Source organism: Globicephala melas, chromosome 1, assembly GCF_963455315.2.
Source record: "Globicephala melas chromosome 1, mGloMel1.2, whole genome shotgun sequence".
NCBI classification, from domain to species: domain Eukaryota; kingdom Metazoa; phylum Chordata; class Mammalia; order Artiodactyla; family Delphinidae; genus Globicephala; species Globicephala melas.
The window spans coordinates 133,738,176-133,763,343 of NC_083314.1; the positions used below are offsets into that span (position 1 = coordinate 133,738,176).

The 25,168-nt window shown below is 36.0% G+C and overlaps 1 protein-coding gene across 4 annotated transcripts in view; it reads right to left on the reverse strand.

Annotated features, from left to right (window-relative positions):
- EFCAB7 (EF-hand calcium binding domain 7) overlaps nt 1-25,168 on the reverse strand; it is a 50,632-nt gene that overhangs the window by 8,291 nt on the left and 17,173 nt on the right. For all 4 annotated transcript variants that reach the window (XM_030865812.3, XM_030865811.3, XM_060304800.1 and 1 more), the window contains exons 7-11: nt 19,644-19,785; nt 15,490-15,599; nt 13,028-13,185; nt 12,021-12,154; nt 9,548-9,696 (exon numbers count right to left, since the gene is read on the reverse strand). In XM_030865812.3, the coding sequence (XP_030721672.1) occupies nt 9,548-9,696; nt 12,021-12,154; nt 13,028-13,185; nt 15,490-15,599; nt 19,644-19,785 (693 nt within the window). The remainder of the gene's footprint in view (nt 1-9,547; nt 9,697-12,020; nt 12,155-13,027; nt 13,186-15,489; nt 15,600-19,643; nt 19,786-25,168) is intronic.

Genomic DNA, 25,168 nt, shown 5'->3' on the forward strand with positions numbered 1-25,168 from the left:
CACAAAGGATGATTACATGACTTGTGCAGCTTCTATGTGGAAATCAGACTATTTAATGCCAACCCAGAACCAAGGTAAATTATTTTGTACAGCTATTAGTTAGGCCATTACAAGGGTATGACTCTCCAATACCCTCAGTGGGTTATATTTCCTGACATACACCCCAAAATAATAAAACCCTTTCTGCAAAAGACTTCTGAAGATAGTAAGCCGATTCGCAGCAGTTATGCCACTCCACATGATCATCAAAACACTGCTCCTTCATTTTGGTTGACACAGTAATTAATATAGCCTAAGCCCTGGGGGCACAACAAGCCAGTTGAGTTAAATTCTTTAACACAAACGGGTATAGATAATAAAAAAGCCTCGACTTTCTTTTGAACTATCAGGGAGGAGTCTGCACTAATGTTAATACTTCAGGTTGTACCTGGATTAACACTAGAAGTAAAACTAACTAAAACTACAAAAGGCTATAAAAAATAGACTTAAGGAGTCCTTGGGACTTTTCTTGGCCAAGTCTGGAAAATCTGGGGTCATGATTCTGGAGTGCCCTTCAGCCCTTTCTTATAATACTTCTAGTTGTACTTGTCTCAGAGTTTAACTGTTGTCCAGAATCTTAAAATGCTTCAGTAACTTAAAAAGTTACTTTCCCAACAGATGACTTAAAGGCAAAAACAGGATGAAATCATGATACATGCACAAACTGAAAATTAGATCTCCACAGAGGAAACCTCTTCAAAGAGAATCAACATCAGTGGTTGAGTGAATCGTTGATGGTTTTTTCTGCAGCCTTAGCTGGATGAAAATCAAAAGGAAAGACTGGGAATAAAAAAGTGCCCATAAACTTATGAAAAAACTGACTATTCTGTCATTATGGTAATGAGCAGTCATCAGAACTTGGTTTTTTCTTTAATATATATTTAATTTTTATAAGTAAAATAGTTAATATACAATGTTGTGCTAGATTCTTGTGTACAGCAAAGTGATTCAGTTATATACGTATGTATATATATAAACACACAGATATGTACGTATATATTATATATATATTTTTCATATTCTTTTCCGTTATAGTTTATTACAAGATATTGAACAGAATTCTTTGTTCTATACAGTAGGACCTTGCTGTTTATCTATTTTATATGCAGTGGTTTATCTATTTTATATATATAGTAGTTTGCTAACCCCAAACTCCTAATAATTTATCCCTACCCCCCTTTCCCCTTTGGTAACCATAAGTTTTTGTTCTATGTCTGTGAATCTGTTTCTGTTTTGTAAATAAGTTCATTTGCATCATATTTTAGATTCCACATATAAGTGATATCATATAATATTTGTCTTTCTCTGTCTGACTTACTACACTTACTATGATAATCTATAGGTCCATCCACGTTGCTGCAAATGGCATTATTTCATTCTTTTTTATGGTTGAGTAGCATTCCATTGTGTGTGTGTGTGTGTGTGTGTGTGTGTGTGTGTGTATTCCATTGTGTGTATGTATGTATATACCACATCTTCTTCATTCATTCCTCTGTTGATGGATTTTTAGGTTTGCTTCCATGTCTTCGCTATTATAAACAGCACTGCTATGAACACTGGGGTGCATGTATCTTTTTGAATTAGAGTTTTCTCTGGATATGTGCCCAGGAGCATGATTGCTGGATCATATGGTAACTCTATTTTTAGTTTTTTAAGGAACCTCCACAGTTCTCCATAGTGTATGCACCAATTTACATTCCCACCAACAGTGTAGGAGGGTCCCTTTTCTCCACACGCTCTCCAGCGTTTATTATTTGCAGACTTTCTGATGATGGCCATTCTGACCAGTGTGAGGTGGTACCTCATTGTAGTTTTGATTTGCATTTCTCTAATAATTAGTGATGTGGAGCATCTTTTCATGTGTGTGTTGGCCATCTATATGTCTTCTTTGGAGAAATGTCTATTTAGGTCTCCTGTTTTTTGATTGCATTGCTTTTTTTTTTTTTTTTTGATATTGAGCTATATGAGCTGTTTGATATTTTGGAGATTAATCCCTTGTTGGTCACATCATTTGAAAATGTTTTATCCCAGTCCATAGGTTGTCTTTTCACTTTGTTTATGGCTTCCTTTGCTGTGCAAAGCTTTTAAGTTTAATTATGTCCCATTTATTAATTTTTGCTTTTGTCTCCATTACTCTAAGAGACAAATCAAAAAAAATATTGCTTCAATTTATGTCAAAGACTGTTCTGCCTATGTTTTCCTCTAGGAGTTTTATGGTGTCATGTCTTATATTTAAGTCTTTAAGCCATTTTGAGTTTATTTTTGTGTATGGTGTGAGGGAGTGCTCTAACTTCACTGATTTACATGCAGCTGTCCAGTTTTCCCAACACCACTTGCTGAAGAGACTGTCTTTTCTCCATTGTATATCCTTGTCTCCTTTGTCAAAGATTAATAGTCTGTAGGTGTGTTTGTTTATTTCTGGGCTTTCTATTCTGTTCCATTGATCCATATGTCTGTTTCTGTGCCAACACCATACTCTTTTGATTACTGTACCCTTGTAGTATTGTCAGAAGTCTGGGAGGATTATGCTTCCAGCTTTGTTTTTTCCTCAGGATTGTTTTGGCAATTCTGGGTCTTTTGTGATTCCATATAAATTTTAGGGTTATTTGTTCTATTTCTGTGAAAAATGTCATGAAAGGAATCTCATTAAGTCTACAGATTGCTTTGGGAAGTATGGCCATTTAAACAATATTAATTCTTCCAATCCAAGAGCATGGAATATCTTTCCATTTCTTTGAATCATCTTCAGTTTCCTTTACCAATGTTTTATAGTTCTCAGCATATAAGTCTTTTACCTCCTTGGTCAGGTTTATTGCTAAGTATTTAATTATTTGAAGTGATTTTAAAAGGGATTTTTTTTCACTTTCCTTTCTTATATTTCATTGTCAGTGTAAAGAAATGCAACAGATTTCTGTATGTTAATCTTGTATCCTGATACCTTGCTGAATTTGTTATCAGTTCTAGTAGTTTTTGCGTGGAGTCTTTAGGATTTTCTACATATAGTATCATGTCATCTACATATAATGACAATTTTACCTCTTCCCTTCCAATTTGGATACCTTTTGTTTCATTTTCTTGTCTGATTGCTGTGGCTAGGACTTCCAATACTATGCTGAAGAGAAGTGGTGAGAGTGGGCATCCTTGTCTTGTTCCAGATTTTAGTGGGAAGGCTTTCAGCTTTTATCATTGAATATTATGTTGGCTGTGGGTTTGTCATAAATAGCTTTTACAATGTTGAGATATGTTCCCTCTAACCACATTTTGGTAAGAGTTTTTTTATCATGAATGGATGTTGAATTTTATCAAATGCTTTTTCTGCATCTATTGTAATGATCACGTGCTTTGTCTTTGCTTTTGTTGATGTGGTGTACCACATTGATTGATTTGCGTATGTTGAACCATCCCTGTCGCCCTGGGATGAATATATTTGATCACAGTGTATGATCTTTTTTATGTGTTGTTAGAATTTTTGCCTCTATATTCATCAAAGATATTGGCCTGTAATTTTCTTTCTTGGTAGTGTCTGGTTTTGGTATCAGGGTGATGGTGGCTTCATAGAATGACTTTGGGAGTGTCCCTTCCTCTTCAACTTTTTGGAAGAGTTTGAGAAGGTTTGGTATAAGTTCTTCTTTGTATGTTTGGTAGAATTCCCCAGTGAAGCCATTGATTCTGGACTTTCGTTTGCAGGGAGTTTTTTTGTTTTTTTTTTTATAGATTCTATTTCACTTCTAGTGATTGGTCTGTTCAAATTACCTATTTCTTTTTGATTCAGTTTTGGTGGGCTTTATGCTTCTAAAAACTTGTCCATTTCTTCTTGGTTGTCCAATTTGTTGGCAAATAATTGTTCATAGTATACTCTTATGGTTTTTTGTATTTCTGCAGTATCAGCTGTTATTTTTCCTTTTTCATTTCTTATTTTGTTTATTTGGGTCCTCTCTCTTTTCTTCTTGGTTAGCCTGGCCAGAGGTTTGTTGATTTTTCTTACCCTTGCAAAAAGCCAGCTCTTCGTTTTATTGATTTTTCCTAATGTGTTTTATCTCTATTTTATTCATTTACTCTCTGATCTTTATTATTTCCTTCCTTGTGTTGACCTTAATTTTTGTTTGTTCTTCTTTTTCTAAGAAGGTGGTAGGTGATAGGTTAAGTTGTTTATTTAATTCATTGTTGACCCATTGGTTTTTCAGTAGCATGTTGTTTAGTCTCCATGTAATCATTTTTTTCTCATTTCTCTTTCTGTGGTTGATTTCTAGTTTCATGCCATTGTGGTCAGAATAGATGCTTGAAATAATTTCTGTCCTCTTAAATTTGCTGAGACTTGTGTCCTAGTATACGGTCTATCCTAAAGAATGTTCCATATGCACTTGAAAAGAATGTGTATTCTGTTTTTTGGATGTAATGTCCTGAAAATAGCAATTAAGTCTAACTGGTCTATTATATCATTTAGGATCTCTGTTGCCTTATTGATTTTCTGTCTGGATGATCTGTTCATTGATATCAGTAGGGTGTTAAAGTCTTCTACAATTATTGTATTCCCATCAATTTTTCCCTTTATGTCTGTTAGTATTTGTTTTATGTATTTAGGTGCTCCTATATTGGGTGCATATATGTTAATGGGTGTTATGTCCTCTTCTTGTATTGATCCTTTTATCATTATATAGTGTCCTTCTTTATCTTTCTTTATGGCCTTTATTTTACAGTCTCTTTCGTCTGAATATTGCTATCTACCCCTGCTTTCCTGTCATTTCAGTTTGCATGAAATATCTTTTTCCATCCCCTCACTTTCAATCTGTGTGCGTACTTCACCCTAAAGTGGGTCTCTTGTAGGCAGCATATTGTAGGCTCTTGTTTTATTATCCAACCTGCCACTCTATGTCTTTTGACTGGTGCATTTAGTCCATTGACATTTAAGGTAATTATTGATAGATATGCATTTACTGCCATTGTAAACCTTGTTTTCCAGTAGATTTTCAATTTCTTCTTTGTTCCTTTCTTTCTCTTTTTGCTTCTCCTTTGGTGGTTTGATGGTTTTCTTTTGTGTTATGCTTGAGTTCTTTTGTTTTTGTTTTTTGTGAATCTATTATATGTTTTTTGATTTGTGGTTACCCTGTTTTTCAAGTATGTTAACCCATTAGTATATCTAATTGCTTTAGACTGGTAGTCATATAGGCTCCAACACATTCTTAAAAAAAAACCCTAAATTTTCTTACTCCTCTCTGCCACATTTTATTTTGATGTCCTCTTTTTCATATTCATGTTTATGCTTTTGCTGTTCATTGTAGTTATCACTGCTTTCACAAAGAAACTGTTTTTCTGTGTAATGCCTGATTTGACTGTGATTTTCTCTTTCCTATAGATTCTTGTTTCTTTTCTATTTAGAGAAGACCATTCAATATTTCTTTTAGGATAGGTTTAGTATTGCTGTATTCTTTTAGTTTTTGCTTATCTGAAAAATTCATTATCTCTCCTTCTATTCTAAATGATAATTTTTCTGGGTAGAGTATCCTAGGTTGCAGGTTTTTCCCTTTCAGGACTTGGAATATGTCTTGCCACTCCCTTCTGGCCTGCAATGTTTCTGTAGAGAAATCAGCCTTTTGGGGCCTCCCTTGTAACTAACTCTTTGTTTTTATCTTGCTGTTTTTAGAATCCGCTCTTTATCTTTGAGGTTTGCCATTTTAATTATATAATATGTCTTGATATAGTTCTGTTTGGGCTTATCCTGTTTGGGACCCTCTGTGCTTCCTGTACCTGGATATGTTTCTTTCTTTAGGTTTGGGAATTTTTCAGCCAAAATTTCCTCAAATACATTTTCAATCTCTTTTTCTCTTTCTTTTTCTCCTGGGATCCCTATTATGCATAGATTGGCTTGCTTTATATGATCCTATAGGTCTCATATATTGCTTTCTTTCTTTCTTTTTTTTTTTTTTTTTTTTTTGCTGTTTAGCTTTCTGTCTGCTGTTCTGGTTGGGTGATTTCCATTATTCTGTCTTCCAGATAACTTATTCGTTCTTCTGCATTACTTAGTTTGCTATTTACTGCCTTTACCTTGGCTTTCATCTCAGCAAGTGAGTTTTCTAATTTTAATTGGCTCCTCTTTTATAGTTTCTAGTTCCTTGTCACAGTGATCTGCATTTCTACCAATAGGCTTTCTTAATTCCTTCAGTGTTTGTTGTTGCTTTGTTTTGTTTATTTTGGCTGCACCATGAGGCTTGCAGGATCTCAGTTCCCTAACCAGGGATTGAACCCAGGCCGTGGCAGTGAAGTGCTGAATCCTAACCGCTAGACCACCAGGGAACTCCCCCTTCAGTGCTGTTATTACCTCCTCTTTGAACTTGGGATCTAGTAGACTGGAGAGGTCCGTTTCATTGTTTGTCCTTTCAGGGACTTTCTCTTGTTCTTTTCATTGGGAGTCGTTCCTCTGATTCTTCATTCTACTTATATTTCTCTGACTCTGAATTTAGGAGAAACAGGTATCTACTGCGGTCATGAAGGGCTGTTTTTATGTGGGAGTATTCCTGTGTAGCCTACATGAGTCTAATAGTTTTGGTGCGAGGGATGTTTTTAGTATGGATGCCTGCCACATTTTTCCTCAGTGTGTGCTGGCTGTTATCCCCTTGATAGGGGGTGTGATTGGACTTGTGGTGACCAAAGCCTTCACTGGATGTTGAGCAGGGCCTCCTCTTTGCTCAGGGCTGTCATAGCCCTGTCAGGGTCAAGGTCTGCTCTTCAGTTGTTGAAGTTAGAAGTCCCCAGATCCATTTCTGAGCTGTGGTGTGGGGTAGGTGGGGTTGAAGTACCTCTGCTGGGAGAGCCACTGAGTATTCCTCTGTGGGAGCTGTCCACAAGGTAGTGTGCTCTGGTGTCGTGTGTCAGTTGTTGTGTGCTCACAAAGTACACTGTTGTTGGCACTGCCCTCTGCCCCACCTCAGCCATGGGATTGCAGGCAATCAACCCGGATGTCCCTCAGGTACTGTGTTCATAGGCACCAGGACCCACAGTAGTCACATATGGTCGTGCCTCTGAACCCACTGTGGGGACTAGGGAATCAGCGCAGACCCTGGCCCTGCCTTCGCATGTGCGTGCCTGCAAAGCCCACAGCTGCTAACTCCAGACCTGCCCCAGCCATGGGAGCACCAGTAATCCTCACAGATGTCCCACAGGTGCTGAGCTTACAAAGGTGCTGGCAGCATACATCCACCAAAGTTGCAAAGCCTCTGGACAAGGCTCAGATTTCAGCCCGGCTTCTGAAGTCGAGCAGCCCCTGGAGATTGGCTCAGATTTCAGCTCTGCCTCTGCATGTGGGCAACTGCAGCTTGGTGCTCCCAGAGCTCATGGAGGTGGGGCTGCGCCTGCTGTGAGGTCACTGGAGAATGAGGCTGCTAGTGTAGGGCCCTGCCCCTCCCTTTGCATGCATTAACAACGGGGCTTCTATGGCGAACCTAGGCTTCATCCCGTGCACACCCCCATTTGTGGCCCAGGCCACACTCCAGCCCCTTTGGGCTGTCTCCATGCAGCCAACCCCAGTCCCCTCCCCAGGTCTGTCCACTGAAGCCCAAGTTTCAGCACCCAGTCACTGTGCACACCAACAGATGCGCATCTCAGACTGGAGTGTTCAGCAAGGTGGCCAGGACCATCTGTGCTGTTCTCTTTCTGCTCTGCCTACTGCAAGCCTATTGCTGCACTCTCCTCTGAGCCTCTGAATCTCCCTTTCTGTCCCGGCTGATCTCCCAGCTGGTGAAGGGGGTTCCCAGGGTGAGGGAACCTTTTCTCTCTCACAGCTCCCTCCCAGGGGTACAGGTCCCATCCTGATTCCTTTTTATTTTTTCTTTCATCCTACCCAGTTACGTGGTGATCTTTCTTGGTTGTATGAGATCTGCCAGTGTCCAGTAGGTATTCTGTGAGAATTGCCCACATGTAAATGTATTTTTGATGTATTTGTGGGAGGAGGTGAGATCCACATCCTTCTATTCTGCCATCTTGATCTCTCTCCCCAGAAACTTGTTTTAAAACTGTTCAGTTGATCTGCAACAACTCACTTCAATAAACACACTTTTGTAAGTCAGCCAGTGTTGGCTCCTTACTTTTGAAAGTCAAGCAATCACAGACAGACTCATGTAAATAAATATACCACTGAGTGCCAACCAGTCAACAGTCTCACCTGAGTAACCATGCTTCCCCAAAACACTTTATAAATAAGATGAACATTCTGCTTTGCATAGAGAAACTACACCTGACCAGATAGCTCTCCCTTGTAGTAAGCAATCAATTCATTTTTGTCCTTTTATTCCAGCTACTGAGTGGTGGTCTCATCATCCTTTGACATTTTCACTGTATAAATTTTTTTTTTAAGCTTTGGAACGTTCAGTGATATGAATATATTACCTATTCAATAAAAAAATAAAATTTAAATAAAAAGATCTTTATCTCAGAAATCCTTCTTGCCTATGACTTCAGAAGTCAATGACATCAGCAAATGTTATAAAATGTCTTAATTTGCTCTTAACTAATTCCTTTGTTAAGTGAAAGCATGTGTAGCAGACACAATATTATTCACAGATTAGATGCTGATTTTGCACCATGCTTAAAAATGTGATATTCACTAAATGTTAGGTTAAAGTAGGATGTAAAAAGTTACTGGAACTATTCACCTCTTATTAATAGAAATGGCAAAAAAAATTATAGAGAACTTCTTAGAAAACAAATTTATGAGGAATGTTAAATGATGTCAAAACTAGGAACTAAACCAAAGACTCAATACACCCAAAACTTAAAATTTGTTGGTGGTAGTGTTACCCTCTGAGGTTGATTTATTTATAGAAAGGACAGATACTATTTTTAATTTATAAACAAATGTATTGTTATCTAATTGTGTGGTCTAAAACTATTAAATCCTTTATTCTAAACTTTATTAAAGGACACAAAAAGATAAAATTTAAGAAATAGGCCTAATTTTTATTATTCCTCTGGTTTATTGTGAGTCTTATTCAACTTTTATACCTTACCATGTTAATAAATAATAATAATGAGAGCTAATACATACACAGTGCTTTCTATGAGCCAAGTGCTGCTCCAAGTGTTTTACAAATATTAACCCAAGGAGTACCTCTGTAAAAAGATCAGAATTCCAGTTCTCATCCAGACATATTCTCCTTATTATATGAGAGCCTTTATTCTATTAGGACAAAGAGTCTCTGAATAGAAATGAAACTTTAGCAACTCAAATAGCCATCGCCAATTAAGAAATATAATTTTTTATATTACCAGTCTTTTTCCTGCATATCATATGCTCAAACTCCTGTTGTTCCTGAATTACTTAAATGTTGGCAGTAACTAAATTTCAGGTAAGAACTTGTATAAACTAGCAGAAACATACTGTTGTACCCAGGATTCATTCACGTATTGAAGTTCAAGGATTTTAGAGCCCAATTCAAAAGTCCTGTGTCAGGAAAATGCTCATGGGGTAAAATATTATGTACATTAAACCCACTGAAAAACTTCAAGATTGTTTTACCTCTGTCAGTTCCAGAGCTTTATTGTAGCCCATTGAGTGTAGAGTTACCCAAAGGTCACGAGGATCTCCTTCTCCATCATTGGCTTCCATTAGATTCAGATCCATAAAGCCCTGTCTTGTTAGTTCATTCTTCTTTGTATCGAAATTCTCTGTCAAAACAACCAGAAGTTTCTTTCTTACATAATTTAAAAATTCATACACTTACTAAAATGTCTATTATATATTAGTATTCACAAATGTTTATTTTAAAGGAGCACTGTGAGCACTACAAAAGTGAAATAAGAATAACTCAAAACATGTTTGAGAGATACTGTTCTAATTTTCCACAACTCAGCATAAGCACTGTCACAGTGCATGATTTAGTTTTTCAACAAGATCTGAAGTCAAAAATAGTGCAAATATATTCCAAAATCAGAGGAAACTTTAATTTTTCTGGGTAAATTCCAACCTGCCTGCTTATCTAAAGTATATACTGACATATATTTCAAAAATTAGTATATGTGCTGCCAAAGCCAGTGCTGTATTTCAAAAATTAAAATGCTTCTTATATATTTGCTACTTAAACCCAAATGAATTTGATGTAATACCCCCCAAACTACTGGTGTTTCAAAAGGGAAATGTGGATGGTGCCAGGTTTAAGGAGACTGCTATATTCTTAATTGCTTTAATTTTAACTGAATTGTCCACTGGTCCTTAAAAAACTGTTAGATAATGGGAACACTTTGAAGTCCACGAATGTCCCAGACAAATCTAAGTACCCATTTTAACATTGTTTATAAGCATAAATTCATGAAGAAATATCTAGATATATATAATTCCTGAATGTTTCTATAATACAGACAATAAACAGCTACTCATTTTAGATTACATTCTGTTAATTGTCCTACAACAAAGAAAGATCTTATTTTCCAACTCCCATCTGTAATATACCCAAGGAAAATGGGTACTCTTATTTGAGATATCTCTTTTGTACACATTACTGTGAGAAAAGAGGCAGAGACATAACTGCTTAAAACTGGTTGACTGATTAATAGTTTAAAATGTTTAGAGTTTGGAAAGTGACTCATAACTTTTGTAAGGAAAAAAAGTAAATGTAGATTAAATTAGATCATAGAAAGACATGGTAGCCACTAAAATGGAAGCTGGAGCTACTAAGTAGAAAAGCAAGATGAAAAAAATTAATATTTGATATATAATACAAAGAAATTATTACTTTCAAGAAAAATGTACCTAGATACTATGCTATAGAGACTATCAATAGTCTACTTTTAAAACTTAAAATGATCAATTCTCCATTAAGTTTTTAAAGTTTATTAAAACCCAACTTCAAGACTTACATTAAAGCTACAGTAATCAAGACAGTGTGGTACTGGTGACAGATGAGACAAACAGATCAGTGGAATAGAGAACTCAGAAAATACTCATACAAATATATTCAACTGATATATGACAAGGGAACAAAGAGAATCAAAATATTATATCATTAAAGTTACAGGATGATTACATCCTCCTAAAAATAATACTCTATTATGGGTATTATCAGTCTTGTTAATTGAAGTTTACTATTATAAATCAATATACATTTCTTGTTACTGATTACAGTATATAAACTGTCAGTTAAAAAGAGATGTATTTTTAAAAACCTTTATATTAATAATATTTCTACCTTACTTGCTGTTTAGATAAACAGACTTATCAGACTCCTCTCTGGCTCACTGACTGCCAAGCTTAGACCATTTCAAGAACCAGAGGATTAGGACACATTACTACCCCAGTGACAGCAACATGTGAGTTAATCTCTCTCCTGACTGCATTCTAGCCTCCTCAACTTCTTGTTCTGTGATCTATAGTTGGCTGTGGCTTTCTGGCTTTCCCCTTTGACCTTTTAGTCCTTGGCTTAAATATACAAGCTCTACCCTCTTCCCAGACTCCTCGCAAGTGACAACTGACTTCGCCTCGCTCTCAGTATTTTTCTTTGCCTATCTTAGCATTTTTGGCTTTTATACGTCCATCGATGGACTTTCTTAATTCAACTCAAATACAAAAAACAAAAGAATTCTTAACATATATAAACGACTTCCTGGAAACCTCTTAATTTTTAGTAAAACTCTAGCCTATTAGCTCTTTGCTGCCCTCTCCTGGGCACAGTTTGGGTCTCTCAACCACTTCAGTCCCTTTGCTATCAGAGGTAAGACAAAGTTTTTTACATTCTAAGCTCCAAAGAACATAGAAATTATGATTAATTAATTCACATTTTCTTTTAACTTGAGTACTACACCAACTACCAATTTAAGGAAAATAAATGTTTAATTTTTTATGGTCTACAAACAATACTACTACTTTTAAACTGTCCCAATTGCTACAATATTCCATGGAGAAATTTGACATTTCACTTCTTAAGGATGAAAGGGTGTGTGTATGTATATATATATATATGTTTTACATAACCATTAAGAAAACGAAAAGTGCTTACCTCTGCAGACAGCCCAAGCATCTTCATCACATTTCTCACCACTTGTTCTCAGTTCAAAAAAATTATATTCTTCAAGGCTGAGAAGACCATTTCCATCTAAATCAATTACTTCAAATATATCTGATAAAGTTGACCTAAAATTACAAAAAATAGCAAATTATTTGTCTCTAAGGCAACTAGACTGAAAAAGGTTTCTATGACGATAACTTTCAAAAGGAAGTAATATAAAGGCATTAAACAATATTTGTAATGATCTTATCTACGAAACAGAAACAGATTCACAGACACAGAGAACAGACTTATGGTTGTCAAGGGAGAGGGAGAGTGGGGGAGGGTTGGATTGGGAGTTTGGGACTAGCAGATGCAAACTATTATATATAGAATGGATAAACAACAAGGTCCTATTGTATAGCACAGGGAACTATATTCAATATCCTATAATAAACCATAATGCAAAAGAATAAAATAAAAAACAATATTTGTGAATGATAAAATTAATGTATCCAAATATATATGTTACTCAGTCTAGTATTACATGACATAAACAAGTTTCCAAAGCAACCCCAGCATGTCAACATGTAGTAGGAACTCAGAGAGAAGTTCCCTTCTTCTTTTCTCCTTTGTCCATCTACTTTCTTCTTCCTCTCTACCTGCAGCCAGATCTTACTGTGTACATGTATGGTATGGGAGAACTACCCTATTTGGATTTCATATTTGATAGCTATCTAAGTTAATAGTGCAACTAGCAGGACCTATTTCTAGTGGATGAGAAATCAGTAGATACGCAACTAAAGTTGACTTGCCAAATGTATGGAACCCAGAAATGAATGGCAATCCCAGACCTATGAGTAGAAGGTCACTTTCAGATGCCTAGTGGATGAGTTGAGCTATTGATTAGAATGTGGGGTTGGGATTTGCAGCTAGCCAAAGGAAAGGATGGAAGACAGGCTACTGATATATATCCAGTCTAGATGTTATAGCTCTTAACTTTAATAAACAAAACTTACCTAAATTCCTTTGTGAGAAATAATTCCCCTGTTTCATCTCTATGTACAAGTTGGGCTTCTTCTGTTATTGGTTTTATTTCTTTCTTTAGCCTGCAGCCAGTTGTGGAAGGAATTAACCAGTAAATTCCAGGTCCTAGTTCACCAGTCCACCCAAACATCTTTTCCAAAAGAATTTTAAAAACAAACAAACAAACAACCACCATGAGTCTTAATGACTTTTAATCTTTCTTATGAAAGGGAGCATTAGAAACAGTTTCTCTTTATACCAATATTCACCAATTCTATTATGGTTCTATCAATGTTTTATAGGCTTCAAAATCTTTTTGTTAATGGTAAGGCTAATAATATTAGACGTATTACTTTATATATTTTAAAAACAAATGCCTAAAACTGTAACAGGTTAGAAGTTATATAACTTCTAAATCTTCCCAATAATTTTCAAAAATGTTTTTTATGCAAATATTTCAACAGGAAGCAAAGAGAAAAATCTTAGAGGAATTTTTCTGGGTTATAGTTGCCTAATTTGATTCAAATATAAACATATGATTTGTAATTCAGATTGCTATGACACAACATAAAAATTAAATATATTTTAAAAGAGTTCACTATTTGTATGAATTAACCATATTTGTAAAAATACAATTATGTGGACAAAAGCACTGGAATTTTACTACTATTTATGTAATATGGACTATAAAACAAGAAGGCAGAGTCCCAGATAAACCTACCTTATACAAAATTCTTTTCCATCACAGGATATTTATAATGAGTGCCAAGACATTTGTATAGGAAAACATTTTATTCTCCTGTTCTATAAGAAAAAGCAAAATGGCATCCCTCTATGAAACTTCTAGGTGCTTTCTGGAGCCCAATGTCTTCCTATAAAACCTAGGGATTGTCTCTGTCAAATATATTAAACCTAAGCATTTCCTAGTCGTGTATAATATCTAAGCAAGTAGCCATTTGCCCTTCAGCACAGAATAACCCTAGGGAATTCTGTCTGGTATTGTGTCTAAAACTCCTTTCAAATCCCAGGTTTATTTTAGGTCATCCTGGGGACTCATATACAAAACAAAGTTGCTCATCCAAATTCTGGGTTCGGCCCTATTTCTACCCTCACAAGTCAGAGGAACCATAATCATCCTAAAGTGACCATGTCCTATTTTGATAAAAGAAGCAATCCTATAAAAGTGAGGGCCATTTTGAAAACTAAAGATTGACCAAACCCATCTTTTGGAAATCATAATCTTTTAGATTGGCCAGATGTTGACTGATATCCAGGAATGAAAAGCAGTTCTTGCTGTTTCCTAATATATGTTATCCCTTGAACCTCCCTTATCTCTACATATAAACTTGAACTGCCACAGTGGTTGGCAAATGGAAAGTCTTTCGTGGGCACAAAACTCTTCTTAAAGAAAATAATTGTGAAACTAAAACTAAAAATCCTTTGTAAATATGACATATTAAAGATAAACAGAGGCCTATAGGAAAGAGGTAAATAGAAACTCATTCAAATTTTATTATAGGCTTGCTATGTACTAACATTTTTATACATGTAATCTCGTAAGAAAGTAATTTTAAGCAAAACAAAGTGGGAAAGCTATTGTTTTAGACAATGCTTTATCTTGAATTTAACTTTGTAGTCAGTTTTGACATTAACTGCTGTCATTTTATTTGTTTCTTGCCTATAACTATTCTTGTCTGTTGGAAGCCAACAATAAAGACTTTTATATAACATTCCATCAGGGAAATGTTTGTCTGTCGTTGGGCCTATATAAAGATTAAATATGATATTGCAGTAAGCCCTTGAATAGTATTATTCCTGTTATTGTGTAGCAGATATATTTTGTAGTCCTCATAAAACAAATAGCCACATTTATGTATCTGCCTCACATATTTGGCCTCTGAGTAAATATATAATTAGAAAAGATCAGAACAACCCCATGGGCAACATATAAAATCATTTGAAAGCATTTCTTCAGATCAATCTATTTTTGGACCCTATGAGTCAAGCCTGAGGATAGTAATCTTGAAGTTTTTCTTTTTTGCAATAGTAGTATAAGTAAGACAAACATCTAGAGGAACTTTTTCAAAGCCTTGAATTGCTTGTATTTAGGGGAAAAAAATCCACTGGCATCAATCATTTTTATTGAGTATAACAAAAAATATTCACATGTGCGGTATCAGGGCATTAGAAAAGAGGAAAGTGAAGTACAATGTCACACAACTTATAAGTTATGAAGCCAAAATGGCCAATCAATCCTCAATTTTTAAATCTCAGCAAATAAGAAAAAGTCCTTCACAATTAATAAAACATATGCAATATGAACAGTGATTACTGTATATACCTTAATTGGAAGGGAAGATAAAAAGTTTTAAAATATATAGAAAAACGATTATTTCCCTCAAACTTGAGGTCATACTATATTTTTAACTAAACATTAGAAAATAAATATGTATACCTCTCTATTTCGTAGTTCAGTAAAACACATGAACTGTAGATTTGCTTGACTCTCATTTTCCTTAAGAATATACAAGGCAGTATCAACTGATAACCAAGGGGATGGTTTTCCTATAAACAAAAAAACCCAAACATCTTAAAATAAGCAATCACTACTTACTCTTTCCTATTTAAAAAAGTAGTGGCTTCTTTCCCATTCGGATTTCTTTTTTAGAAATACACATCCATTTTTATAAACATCATAGCATTTGCAATAAGGCATATACCTATACACAATGAAATTGTTAGAAACATTCTCTATATACACACTTTCTAAAAATCATAACTTTTCTTAAACTCATCAGAAAGCTAAGGTTGCAAGGCAACCATGTAGGCTGAAATCCAAGGACAAACAAACCCTTTCAAGAAGAGAGAAGATGCAAGCAGTGGCTTACCTGTAAAGGAGCATAGGAGGAAGAGATATTAGACATCATCTATATGCTGTTAACTCCAAAATTTGTATCTCTTGCTAGGACCTTTCCTCTGAACATTAGACCCATATACCCAACTGCTTATTTGACATTTCCACTTGGATTTCTATGTCTAAAACTGGCTTTCCCAAACATCTGAAAAAAAAAAAAAAACTGTCCATCTATACTCTTTTCTATCTCAGATAAGAGTAACTCATTCCTTCCAGTTGCTAAAACCCCAAATCCTTGAATCATCTTTAACTTTTCCCTTCTCTCACGTATCATAACGAAGCCTCAGGAAATGCTATGGTTTGACCTTTAAAATATATCCAGAATCTCTACTTCTTATACCCTCTACAACCCAGTTCAAAGCAACACCAGTCCCCTCTTAGAATTCTGCAATAGAGTCCTAGCTGGACCCCTTGCTTTCTGTACCTTCAATCTGTTTTCAATATAGCAACCTGACTGCTCTTGTTAAAATATGTCAGATTATGTTCCATCTCTATTTAAAAATCCTCTAATGCAGTTGAAAGTTGGAAGAATGTTGCTTCCACCCTAACAATGAGAAAAAATGCATGAAATACAAAATTATAACATTTCTTGAACCTGTCAGAGCTGAGGTCACAGGACAACCAAGCAGCCTGAAATCCAAGGAAAGACAGACCCCTCCAAGGACAGATGAGATGCAAGCACTGGCTTACTGGTGGTGGCGCACAGGAGAACGAGATGTCAGGTGTATAAGTGGAAGAAAAGAGAGAGCAGAAGAGATAAAGATGGAAAATTATCTAAAAGTAATGAGACAACAAGCCATAAATCTAAGAAACTCAGAGAGCTGTTAGTAGGATAAATACCAAAAAGATAAACACAAACAAACAACCAACCAAAAAACAAAAAACCTCCCCAAAAGTCAAAAACAGCATCAACAACAACAACAAAAAAACCCAAAACACCAAGACACATATTCAAACTACTGAAAATCAAAGATGAAGAGTAAATCTTGATGGCAGCCTCCTAAGGGTTCCTCTTTTCTCTCAGAGTAAAAGTCCAAGTTCTCATTATGGCAAAAAACAAAACAAAACTGTACCTGATTTTTGTCCTTGTTTCTCCCTGTCTTCAGGCCCTACACTCTCTCCTTACTTACTTCAATATACCAAGTCTAGCCACCTTGTTCTTCTAACACCAAGCACACTCTCACCTCAGAGCCTCTGAACAGGATTCCCTCTACCTGTCACTTCCTCCACTCCTCACCCATCCCCTTCCACCAGCCCTACATCCACAAAACTTACTCCCTTACCTCCTGTGGAAGACAGCAAAAATGGCCATCCCTCTCTGTATCCACAACCCCTTGCAATGTGACTTTGTAGCTCTTCCATCAAGATATCAAATCTATTTCTCCACCTTGTAAATCTGTACTTGCCTTTTGACTTGCTGTGCACAACAGAATGTAACAGAAGTAATGTGCTGGTTCTGAGCCCAGGCCTATGGTGCTTCTGCTTTCTCTCTTAGAGTCCTGTTATACCATAAGAACAAGTCCAGGCTAACTTACTAGAGGGTAAGAGACTATAAAAGGCTGAATCAAGTTGTCTCAGCTGAAACCCATACAAAGGAAAGGGCCCAGCCAAGATCAGTTAAAGCCAGCCACCAACTAACCTGCAGCTGATCAAAGATGCATGAGTAAGCCCTATAGAGAAAAGCCAAGCCCAGCTCAGACCAAAAGAACTGCTCATAAGCAAACAAACGTTTAATTGTTTTAAGCCACTGAGTTTTGGGGTAGTTTGTTACACAGCAGTTGATAATTAATACACCTCTTTCAAAGTCTGCTCAAATGTCAACCTCTAATGAAGCATACACTAATACTCCCTTTCAATGGCAACTCATATTCCCTCGTATTCACAATGCCCCTTTTCCTCTACGTTTTTCCCATAGCACTTATCACTTTCTAACACACCATGTCATTTACTATTTATTATGGGGTTTTTTTTGTTTGTTTGTTTTGTTTTTTTGCGGTAGGCGGGCCTCTCACTGTTGTGGCCTCTCCCGTTGCAGAGCACAGGCTCTGGACATGCAAGCTCAGCGGCCATGGCTCACGGGCCCAGCCACTCCGCGGCATGTGGGATCCTCCCGGACCGGGGCACGAACCCGTGTCCCCTGCATCGGCAGGCGGACTCTCAACCACTGTGCCACCAGGGAATCCCCTACTATTTATTATGTTTATTATTTATTGTTTATTTCCTCCACTAGAATGTAAGTTCATAAGGGCAGGGATTTTGTATTTTTTGTACTCTGATGTATCTGTATCTTAAGCACCTAATATGATACTTGGTTTATAAGGTCTTCAATAAATATTTGATAAATAAATGAAAAAAAATCTTCTTCATAAGAATACAGAGAATAAACAACTACATTGAATTTGCAGACCTATCTTGATACTTTTATCTGAAAAATGACTATTGTAATTGTCATTTAGAAGTATCAATTACCAGGGCTTCCCTGGTGGTGCAGTGGTTAAGAATCCACCTGCCAATGCAGGGGACATGGGTTTGAGCTTTGGTCCGGGAAGATCCCACATGCAGCAGAGCGATTAAGCCTGGGTGCCACAACTACTGAGTCTGTGCTCTAGAGCCCATGAGCCACAACTACTGAGCCCGCGTGCCATATCTACTGAAGTCCGCGCACCTAGAGCCCATGCTCGGCAACAAGAGAAGCCACCGCAATGAGAAGCCCACGCACGTCAACGAAGAGTAGCTCCCACTCGCCACACACCTAGAGCCTGTGCTCGGCAACAAGAGAAGCCACCGCAATGAGAAGCCCACGCACCTCAACGAAGAGTAGCTCCCGCTCGCCAAAACTAGAGAAAGCCCACGTGCAGCAACAAAGACCCAATGCAGCAAAAAATAAATAAATAAATATATTAAAAAATTAAAATAAAAAAAATTAAAAGTATCATTTACCAAATGTTGTAAGTGTCCTACAATATATACAGTGAAAACTTTCAGAATCTCTACTTTAGGAGGGAAAAGTAATGTAAGTGGGGAAGAATCCTCTAGTAAGTAGATGTTTATATGTAAACATAATAAAAGAAAAATAAAGATTGATACTTAGAACAATAACATTAAAAGGATATCTAGGGAAAGCACCCATATAGCCATTTTTCACTAATTAAAAATTATGTAATAACCACTGTAGACACTAGGAAATTATTAATTTTTATCTAGCATTGATGTATAGAAAAAGAATATTACCATGGATATGAAAATTATTAATAAGGATTGTCTAAGTCATATGACATGGCACTTTGAAGGTATTCAAAAATACCTGCAGTTCATATTTGTCCCAAATTATGCTCCTATAGAAGTTGTCTCGTGCATATTAATTTAAAAAATTGATAAATGGAAAAAGCTAAGGACTTATTAGCAGATAAAAAGTTAATTCTATGTCAAAAGGAAACCAGGTAACATTTTGTTCTCATTTTTAAATAAATTAAAAGAAAAATACTTTAAACATGTCCAAAACAATTTACTTTCTTTGCATAATATGACAACACAGTCAATGTACAAACGACTTTAAGTGTATTGCAATATGTAACCACATGTTTCTTAGGCAGATCATTTTCTTCACTAATTAGAACCATCAAATACTTACATAAGTATTTTCAAAGTGGGCATAAATTGATATTTTTTAAAAAATACAGAAAATTTAAACTTGCCTTCAGCTTGACTCAGGTTTAATGGCTTAATTGTTAGATAAACCAGGGATCTCTGAGCTATTTGCATCCTATATTGATGACTAATGATTTCACCATCTTCTTCTAAGAAAAAGCAACCTTTTGATTGTACACATTGCCACTCCTGAAATGAAGGAAAACTTTTTTCAAACAATATTTATTACAAGTTTCCAGCATGCAGAGCAATGAGAAAAAACCTAGGGAACACATAAAAGAAATGTCAACTAGAGCCAGTGCCCTCCAGGAATTTGCAACATCATTAAGAGGCAGCATTTAGATAACAAAAAGTTAGGAAAAGATAAAATGGAGAGGAGAAATATGAAAAATACAGGTCATGAGAGCTGGAAAAGTACTGAAACAAAGTAATAAATGAACATGCTGCTGCAATAATCAGGGTGAGATTAGTGCTTAGAGCATACTAAGAATGAAGAAGTAAGGATTGTTAAAACTGATATGTTGAAAGAAAAAGTGAAAAGACTTTATATTTAAAAGATAAAGTATAATAAACCAGAATAATTGTTTCAAGTCTAGGTAACTAAAAGACTGAACTCATTTCACAGCTATAGCAAAATGCTGATAAATACCAGTTTTGAGAAAGACCTCTCTATAAAATTAGCTCTACTATCTCTTGGTCTCAAATTCCTTCTCCTAGTTCCAAACCAACATGCTTACATGTGATCTCATAACTAGAACTTCATAACAGGTTTTACTTGAAGATGGCACTTTCTGCAGAAAGTAAAGATTCTTTGTTGAAGGTATGAGAAATTGTTCCATTACCATAGATGTGAGCAAAAATATGCTTTCCACTTTATCATTAGTAGGCTTGCCTACCTATAAGACATATTTCTGTTCCACTCCTAATGGCTTCCAAAAATAGAATATTAATGAGGTTTTGAAGTGACTATATAAAGGATGATTTTGAAAAATTATGTTAGTATATTTAAATAATAAGCTCAAGGCTTTAATAATATTAAGATAACAACTGAAAAGGCATGCATTAGCTATGTAACAATAATATCAAAAATATTATTAATCCTGGGACTTCCCTGGTGGCACAGTAATTAAGACTCCACTCTCCCAATGCGGGGCGCCTGGGTTCGATCCCTGGCCAGGGAACTGGATCCCACATGCATGCTGCAACTAAGAGTTCATGTGCCACAACTAAGGAGCCCACGTGCCGCAACTAAGGAGCCAGTGAGCTGCAACTAAAAGGAGCCCATCTGCTGCAACTAAGACCTGGCACAACCAAATAAATAAATATTTTTTAAAAAAATATTATTAATCCATTTTAGAAGGATTTACTATGGCACTGAAGAGTCAAGAACAAACATTATTTACATTGATATTGATATCTTACTCACATTCTTAAAGGCTAAACTATCTTAACATATACTTACACACCATTTTTCTACTATGTAAATTATAATTACATTTATATTTTATATTATTTTACTGGTACCAAAATACATTTAAAATTAGAAATTTAAAAATAAGGAAAAGAAGTCCCCATAGTTCTACCACCCTAGTTTGATTCTTATGTAATCATTCCTAATACTGACTTTATATAAAAACCTATTTTTTTACATTCTAATTAATATTATTTTATGTGCTGCCTTTTTCATTTAATGTTATATCTGAAACATTGTGCTATTGAAAAGGAACAAAGTTGAAGAACTCACATTTCCTGATTTTACTACAAAGCTACATTAATCAACACAGTGTGATACTGGCATAAAGACAAACATATAGACCAATGGAACAGAAAAGATAAACCAGAAATAAACTCTCACAAATATGGTCAAATGATTTTCAACAAGGGTGCCAAGGCAATTCAAATTTCAACAAACGGGGCTGCGAAAACTGGATATCCCTGTGCAAAATAATCACTTTGAACCCTTACCTTATACCATAAACTAAAATTAACACAAAATGGATCTAAGACTTAAATGTAAGTACTAAAATTACAAAACTTTGAGAAGAAAACATAGGGCGAAAACTTCATGACATTAGATTTGGCAATGATTTCTTGGATATGACACTCCAAAAGCATAGGCAACAACAAAAATATATAGATAAACTGAATTCATCAAAATTAAAAAACCCGGGCTTCCCTGGTGGCACAGTCATTGAGAGTCTGCCTGCCGATGCAGGGGACGTGGGTTCGAGCCCCGGTCCAGGAAGATCCCACATGCCGCGGAGCGGCTAGGCCCATGAGCCATGGCCGCTGAGCCTGCGCGTCCAGAGCCTGTGCTCCGCAACAGGAGAGGCCACAACAGTGAAAGGCCCGCGTAGCGCAAAAAAAAAAAAAAAATTAAAAAAAAAATTAAAAACCCTTTGTGCATCAGAGGACACTATCAACACAGTGAAAAGGCAACCCACATAGTGGGAGAAAATATCTGCAAATCATATATCTGAAATGGAGTATTATCCAGATTATACTAAAAACTCCTACAACTCAACAAGAAACCAAAAAAAAGAAACCAACTAAAAAATGGCCATAGGGCTTGAACAGATATTTCTCCGAAGAAGATACACAGATGGCCAATAAGCATATGAAAAGATGCTCAGCATTATCATTAGAGAAATGCAAATCAGAACCACAATGAGTTACCACCTCATACCCCCTAGGATGGCTATTAAAAAAAAAAACAGATAATAACAAGTGCTGACAAGGACGTGGAGAAATTGGAACACTTGTGCATTGCTCATAGGAATGTAAAGTGAAGAAGCCACTGTGGAAAAGGTTTGACAGTTCCTCCCCAAAAATTAAACATAGAATTACCATATGATCTAGCAATTCTACTTCTGGGTACATATCCAAAAGAACTGAAAGCAAAGACTCAAATATATAAAATGTGCATTGACAAATGAATGGATAAACAAAATATGGTATATACCTACAATGGGATATCATTCAGCTTTAAAAAGGAATGAAATTCTGACACATGCTACACATGGATGAACCTTGAGGACATATGCTAAGTGAAGTATGCCAAAACAAAAGCAAAAGGACAAATATTGTATGCTTTCACTGATATGAGGTAGCTAGGATGGTTAAATTCAGAGACAGAAAGTAGAATGGCATTTGCCAGGAGCTGAGGGCAGGAGGAAATGAGGAGTTATTGTTTAATGGGTACAGTTTCAAGTAGAGATGATGAAAAAGTTCTGGACATGGATGGTGGTAGTGGTCTTACAACAACACAAATGTATTTAAGGCCACAGACTCATACATTTAAAAATGGTTAAAATGGTAAATTTTATGTTATGTGTATTTTAGCACGATAAAAAAAAATTTTGCTAAGCAATATTCAAAATTTCAATTTAACTGGTTCTTTTATTACCCATTGAGTTTGTATACCATTACTTACTTAACTATTTCTAAAGTGTTGGACATGTAGGTTATCAGTATAGATAATGCTAAAACGAATACTATTTTGTCTAAATGCTTTTCTTCTGATGAATATCCTTTAGAAGAATTTCTAAGCAAGAAGTATGTGGGGACTTCCCTGGTGGTGCAGTGGTTGGGAATCCGCCTGCCAATGCAGGGGACACAGGTTCAAGCCCTGGTCCGGGAAGATCCCACATGCCGTGGAGCGACTAAGCCCATGTGCCACAACTACTGAGCCTGCGCTCTGGAGCCCACAAGCCACAGCTGCTGAGCCCATGTGCCACAACTACTGAGGCCCACATGCCTAGAGCCTGTGCTCCGCAACAGGAGAGACCAGCGCAATGAGAGGCCTGTGCACCCCAGGGAAAAGTAGCCCCCACTCGCCACAACTAGAGGAAGTCCCTGTGCAGCAACGAAGACCCAATGCAGCCAAAAATAAATAAAATAAAAGTAAACAAACTTTTTAAAAAGTATGTGTATTTTTAAGGCTAATGACATATGTTCATACCGCTTTATAAAAGTGATGCAACTTTACAGTTGTGATAATTTGATAATTTGTTATTACCATAACTTGGTCAGTAGTGTTACCATGAAAAAATTGGTTAGTGGTTGGGGATGCTTTCTTAAGCTAGGTGTGAGTACATAAAATATGCATTATAGTATTCCATATATTTTTGTATATGGTATTGTTAATGATTTTTTTACAATAATTTATATTAATGTAATAAAATATAATAAATTAAAATGGTATTGTAATGATTTTTGCATTAATTTCCCTAATTACTAGCAAGGTTGAACATTTCCCCATGTGTTTATAATTTTGTCTCCTTCTGTGTGAACTGCCTATTTATCCCTTATTGTCATAGATCTATTGTGGACTTGGTATTTTTCTTACATATTTTAATAAGTTATTTTGATTATTTTAGATATTAATCACCTTTGTAAACTTTGTTGCATGTATTTTCTCTATTTCCTTTAATTTTAGTTTTGGTTATTTTTCAATTATGTAAGTTTTCCATTTTTATATTCATCTTTTCTTTAGAGATTTCTTCTTAAACTGAATTTTAAGAAATTATCATTATTGCTAAACTATTACTCAAGCTTTTAGTCAGTCATTAGTCACATGCACTGTCACACCTTTGGGGTCTAAAAGATATGTGTATTGGGCTTCCCTGGTGGTGCAGTGGTTGGGAGTCCACCTGCCGATGCAGGGGACACGGGTTCGTGCCCCGGTCTGGGAAGATCCCACATGCCGCGGAGCAGCTGGGCCCGTAAGCCATGCCTGCTGAGCGCGTCCGGACCCTGCGCTCCGCAACGGGAGAGGCCACAATAGTGAGAGGCCCACGTACCGCAAAAAAAAAAAAAAAAAAAAGATATGTGTACTTTTAATTCTGAGAAATTAAAATGTGACCTTAAATTATTGGAATTCATCTTCACAAGTATACTGCCCATGACAGAAACAAGTCATTATACATGATATTTCAACAACATCCCTATAAGACAATATGGGGTAGATATAAATTAGTCATTTTAATAAACAGACAAATTGAGATACCCATAGATTATATGGGTTCAGAGTTATACAAGGAGTTTGTAGAAATATTAGGTGTAGAGTCTAAGACTTCTGGATCAAAGCTTTACCATTAAATCATGTTTCTAAAAGAAAATATACTCAAGGTACTAAATTCAAAATTTTTATAACACAATGAGGTTCAAAGTTGGGCTTGAGTCAAAAGTTCAACTGTTAATGATGAGTAAGAGTATGTACAGACTTTCATTTAGCCTCCCTGTAAATCTCTTGGATGGGAATGTATTATTGACTAACAACAGATGCTGACATTATTTCAAAGCCAATTGTCCTGAACATAATCAACATGACCTTGGATGATGATCTGCCACAGATGAGAAAGGAAAGATACAATCATATGGAATTTTGAGACAGTTCGAACTAAGATTCTGACATCAAACGGAAAACACTTAAACTGTTTTCCTTTCAATCAATTTTTAAAAAATAATTATTTATTTATTTATTTGGTTGCACCAGGTCTCAGTTGCAGCAGGCAGGCTCCTTAGTTGCAGCACGCGTGGAATTTAATCTAATATAACTTATGAATATATT